The sequence below is a fragment of the Penaeus japonicus genome, unplaced genomic scaffold, assembly GCF_977035675.1.
Source record: "Penaeus japonicus unplaced genomic scaffold, GWHDUDI00000001_assembly GWHDUDI00000028, whole genome shotgun sequence".
Classification (NCBI taxonomy): domain Eukaryota; kingdom Metazoa; phylum Arthropoda; class Malacostraca; order Decapoda; family Penaeidae; genus Penaeus; species Penaeus japonicus.
Window position 1 is genome coordinate 22,640,279 of NW_028234430.1, and position 5,000 is coordinate 22,645,278.

At 39.9% G+C, this 5,000-nt stretch overlaps 3 protein-coding genes across 6 annotated transcripts in view; all 3 read left to right on the forward strand.

Moving 5' to 3' along the window:
• The window catches only part of LOC122250150 (failed axon connections homolog), a 5,349-nt gene extending 3,741 nt beyond the window's left edge, over positions 1 to 1,608 (forward strand). The window contains exons 4-7 of the mRNA XM_086553546.1: positions 76 to 272; positions 662 to 870; positions 1,022 to 1,138; positions 1,293 to 1,608. Coding sequence (XP_086409672.1) covers positions 76 to 272; positions 662 to 870; positions 1,022 to 1,138; positions 1,293 to 1,381 — 612 coding nt within the window. The 3' untranslated portion in view covers positions 1,382 to 1,608. The remainder of the gene's footprint in view (positions 1 to 75; positions 273 to 661; positions 871 to 1,021; positions 1,139 to 1,292) is intronic.
• An 883-nt stretch (positions 1,609 to 2,491) lies between these two features.
• Positions 2,492 to 3,661, forward strand: LOC147468531 (failed axon connections homolog). Its single transcript, XM_086553554.1, has 2 exons — positions 2,492 to 2,639; positions 2,760 to 3,661. Exons 1-2 carry the CDS (start codon positions 2,507 to 2,509, stop codon positions 2,885 to 2,887), a joined length of 261 nt encoding a protein of 86 aa, XP_086409680.1. The 5' UTR covers positions 2,492 to 2,506; the 3' UTR covers positions 2,888 to 3,661.
• A 1,229-nt stretch (positions 3,662 to 4,890) lies between these two features.
• LOC122250155 (failed axon connections homolog) overlaps positions 4,891 to 5,000 on the forward strand; it is an 8,375-nt gene continuing 8,265 nt past the window's right edge. Inside the window, exon 1 of one of the 4 annotated variants that reach the window (XM_086553550.1) lies at positions 4,891 to 5,000. This exon is cut by the window's right edge and continues 25 nt beyond it. The gene's annotated coding sequence lies outside the window, so the exon portion shown is untranslated. The other 3 variants (XM_086553551.1, XM_086553549.1, XM_086553552.1) reach the window with 3 other exon arrangements.

The following is a 5,000-nucleotide window of genomic DNA, read 5'->3' on the forward strand; positions in this document are numbered from 1 at the left end:
TTGAATATATTGTAGATTTTCATTCATTCCGTCAACGTAAAATCATGCCCACCGCTCACCACTGGTATTTCTCAGATGGATTACGAAGAGCCCTTCGGTCCCAAAGGCCAATCACCTTGGATCACCCTGAACGGCAAAGAAATGGGTGACTCACAGCTGATCATAGAGATGTTAGGTCGACGCTTCGGGAACGACTTCACGGCCAAGTTGACGCCGGAGCAGCAAGGGGCAGCTCGAGCGTTTCACATGATGGTGACGGAACACCTTGCATGGTGAGCTTGCTGTGTGTGTCATTACATTTGTCTTTTTATTCGTATTTTTGTGGTGTGTCGTAATAGAATACAATTATGGTGTGGTGAAGTATGTTTAGGTTTAATGGAAATATTAATTTCTTATCATGTTTAGGGAATGCTGACATGTGGGATTGCGGTCATTTTCAGGCTTTTAGATAGGGGCTTTGGAATTATTTTTGAAATGGGAAGAATAGCAGAAAAAAATTTAAATCGAGAGGAACAAATCTCAACAAAGACATACTGCATCTGTGGAGTTATAATTATCATAATACAAATTACGTTCCAATTTCAGTGAATGCCTACACAAATCATAACTTAACATACAGACTAAAAATATACGAAAGAACAAAAAATCCCTTTGCCGGCAGGGGGTTCCGCATGTGGCGTTGGGTGGAGAACCGTGGGCAGTCGATGTTACAGGAAATGCCACGCATTCCACTTATTGTACAATTGCTGATGCCTTTGAAACGTCGAAAGATTTTCAAGAGCATATATATTCAAGGCATTGGGAGGCACAGCCCAGAGGAAATCCATGGCATTATCGAGAGGGACTTGGCTGCCATCTCCCTTTATCTCGGTGAGTTTGTTTTTTAATTTGGATTCACTGACGCAAATGGTGAAAGGAGTTCTTGATATTTTGAATTACGACAATTGGCATACACTACTTAAACAATACCATGAAACCGTACAGATAATTGTAAGTCTGTATTTATGTATTTATGGTTAAGGTGACAAGGCCTTCCTGATGGGCAGCGACCCGTGCGAGGTTGACTGCGCTCTCTTTGGGTCTCTGGCACAAATTATGTGGAACTACCCTGGCTCGCCATATGAAACTATGGTCAAGGGTAAGGTGTTGGGTATTGTATTATAATCTGTATCATTACTTAACCAAATATCATAGAAATTTATTTGTGGTAATATAAATGTTGATTATAGTATACAGTTAAAGTTTATACATTTTTTGTATTGTGCATAATGCAGTTTAACCTTATTCACCAGAGAAATATCCGAACCTGAAAGAATATGTGTTACGCGTGAAGGAAAGACTGTGGCCGGACTGGGACCAATGCCTGAGGAGTCCAAAATGAGCTGACTGCGGAGTTTACATGTGAAGTGACTCTTCCCTGCAAAAGAGTGTTGAATTTATACTTGGTAATAACATTGATGATTACTTTAGGTGATGATATTAGTCTCTCTCTCTCTCTTGTGTACGATACTGGTGCATGCTTATTATTGTTTTTTGTGTTTCATGATTGAATTGTTGATTGAAGTTAATGTAAATATGTACTCAAATAAAGTGTTGGTATCAAATTTACAGTTTGTTTTATCTTTACAATTATCCTTACTTAAGTCATAGGTGAATTGCAACTGTAAAATTTGCTCTAATTCATGAAAAAATAGTATAGGAAATAACTGAAAAAAAGAAACATAACATTAACTATGCATGACTGTTTCCAGAAAAAAATATTGAAATAATTTCTAAACGACCTTATACCCGAAGATAACAAAAGGAAAATTACTGGCATACTTGAACAGAATATTTGCGGCGTGAAGATGAAGATATCTCAAAAGATAGGAATCTTGACTGTAAAGTCAAAGTAGACTCCAGTCACTTGGTTTTCTTGGCTACGTGAAGAGGGTGCAGTTGGCATTCTAAATCTTGTAAGATAAGATTATGATTCTGTTGAAATAAGGACTCCTTTTTAATGTAATCACACGTCTGTCAACACGAGCAAAACACCAGGAAAGTTCAAGATATTTTACTTATTTTGGTTTCTGACAACTCAGATTAGTCAGAAGGAGATAAGCCTAACATCCCATGTCTGTTTAAAACACAGACGATAATCATCTTAGTTTATCTGCAGGTTAGGTTATACTTAACATAATGTAATTTTTCTGTATCATGAATACTAATAGTCTGATCGCTTACTCTCACGGTGACGGAACATCTCTGTTGGTAGGTCGATGGTACATTTCCATAGGCGTTTCACTGGCTCTTGTTAGACTGTAGTAGAGAAAAGTAAATACGGTGTATAGAGACCATTCACGGTGAGAAGGGAAGCACCTGATATTCTCCATTGCTTTATTTTAACACAATGCAGTGTTGGCATTCACGATGAGCATTGAAGCCTCTGAAATAATGGTGTATGACTTCACAGGGGCCTTCGAGTCTGGTGATATGAACTTGACCGATGGCCAATGTGCCCTTGTACATGCGCCTGGGAATTCCCCTATTTCGCTGGAAAATCATGCGGGACCTAAGAATACAGGGAATGGGCAAACACAGCCCGGAGGAGGTAGAAGACATGGTGAAGAAGGATCTGGCGGCCATCTCCCTCTACCTTGGTAAGAAACTAATTAGTTGTGGCTACCAATTGCTTGTACCCGAGTTTCATTATCACCATTCGTGTATTTATTTCCATCCCTTGTCAAGACTCGGTTATAATATACGGCTAATTTCTACAGGTGAAAAGCCGTTTCTCATGGGCAAAGAGCCCAGCGAAGTGGACTGCACGGTGTTCGGATTCCTAGCGCAGCTGAAGTGGAATTATCCGGGGTCGCCCTACGAAACCATGCTTGAAGATCGGTTCTAGCGAGGACACACCTTTGAGAAGAATGAGAAGAGATGGCTGTCAAGGAAGGAATACAAATCTGAGCAGAGGGATTTATGGCATAGAAATGAACTGGGGAGAAGTTTAAGGCCGCTGAGGAATAGTTTTCAGGTTGTACTCTGTGTAGTTCTGTATTTTTTTGAATAAATATATTACTACCATGTCACGGTAAAAGGGCGAAAACAAACTGACATCTACATTTTTTATGTTCCGATGTATATTAATCACACTTAATACATTTTTATTTCTTCATACATTGTCTAAGATATTGCCATTGTGACAAGGTATGACGCAGAAATGATTATAAAATTATGATTAAATAAAAGATAGGAAGTAGAGCAACCTGGGCTCACAAGGGGAGGAGTGTGACATGGGACATAGAGAACGGGTGAGCTAAATCATTTACTATAATGATTGATGTGCTATTCTGTTGGAGAAAAAATCAACTCTGCTTTTTTGCACTTTTTGTTGTGATGTACAGCTATAAAAGATAATTATTTCATTTCTATTGTACTATCCCAACAGTTTTTATACCTAGTCTGAAATCAGTACGTCAAAACTTCGGTAAATTTGGATAAAGACGCAACCAACCCTCTAGGCACGACACGATACTTTTTCTGGTAGTTTTCGTTCTGTTTTGTACAGTTTCGCTACTCATTTCCATCGGAAACCTTTCGTTGCTGAGTTACACCCCCCCCCTCCCTCCCCACACGCGCGCCACCGTCGATACGGAACTAAACGATTTCTGGTGCGAAATTTAAATTTTTTTTTGCGTAATCAAAACCTAACCCATAAACCTAACCTAACCTAGTTTTTAGGTTTGCCCTAGCCAAGGGGGGGCTTCGACCCACCCTGGACCCCCCCACTTTTAAGGCCACTGCGTGGCCGGTAACTTTTCAAAACGGACGTCCACCACCGACCACGGAACTGACCGAATTTTGGTCTGTCCTAACCAAGGGGGGGCTTTGCCCCCCCCCCCCTGGACCCCCCTTATTAAACCACTGCATGGCAGGTTCACTTTCAATGACCGCATGCGCAGAGCCGATATTTTTCAGTCAGATGTCAGACAGTGGAATCATCTCTCCCGTTAATCGTTTTTAATTATTTTCAAAATAATATATCTCGGTTATTTTTCATTTCCAGAAGAAGAGTTTTTATGGGTTACATCATAATTAAAGCTACGTCATGCCCAAAGGTTTGTTTTTTTCGCTACGTGTGGTTGCGTCTTTATCCAATATTTAAATGTGACTAATTAGTCCCCCTGTGAATGTAGCAAGTAACCTCCAAAAACAGAAAGGTTATTAAAAATGATGTTTAATAAATTGTATCAATATCCCCAACAATCTTAGTTAAGTATGAAAAAATCCCCTTTCTCTTTCTGTTTAAAAAGCTCTACACGTTTTTAAGCATGGAAGACATTCGATATAAATAGCTACAGGTCATGAACTTGGTGTCTATGCTGGATCCGGACGCCGGGGACCAGGCTTGAGATAAATTGATGATAAAACAAAGGTTATCTAATAAAAGTTTGGGGATAAGAGTGTCTGTCAACTTATCTCGATAAAAAACGAGCTCACACGCATGTACATACATTTTAGTCCACCTGCAGTACATGATATGTATTACATACACGTTTGTAACATAGAAAAAACATATGTATTACACACCCGCATGCGCATATACATGATTGATCTTATAAACACATGTACATTTATATAATTGTTATACACGTATATACACTTACATATAATATACAACACACAGACTTTCACAGTGCGCTCTCTCTCTCTCTCTCTCTCTCTCTCTCTCTCTCTCTCTCTCTCTCTCTCTCTCTCTCTCTCTCTCTCTCTCTCTCTCTCTCTCTCTCTCTCTCTCTCTCTCTCTCTCTCTCTCTCTCGCTTGCTCTCTCATTATTTCACTCATATTCTCTCACATATACACATAAATGCTAACACACGTACCCACACTCTCGCGCGTGCGTACACACACACGCACACACACTCACAGAGGCACGTTGTGGCTATCGCTGAGCCTTACTGGTGAATCAGCTTTCTAAGTGGCTCGCTCACTTGTTCGCTCTTCAATACATTTACCT

What these genes read in the sequence shown, in the direction of transcription:
- LOC147468531 (XM_086553554.1), top strand. Translation starts at nt 2,507, where the DNA reads ATGCGCCTGGGAATTCCCCTATTTCGCTGGAAAATCATGCGGGACCTA. An exon ending in GGCCATCTCCCTCTACCTTG is followed by an intron (nt 2,640 to 2,759) that starts GTAAGAAACTAA and finishes TAATTTCTACAG; the next exon opens with GTGAAAAGCCGTTTCTCATG.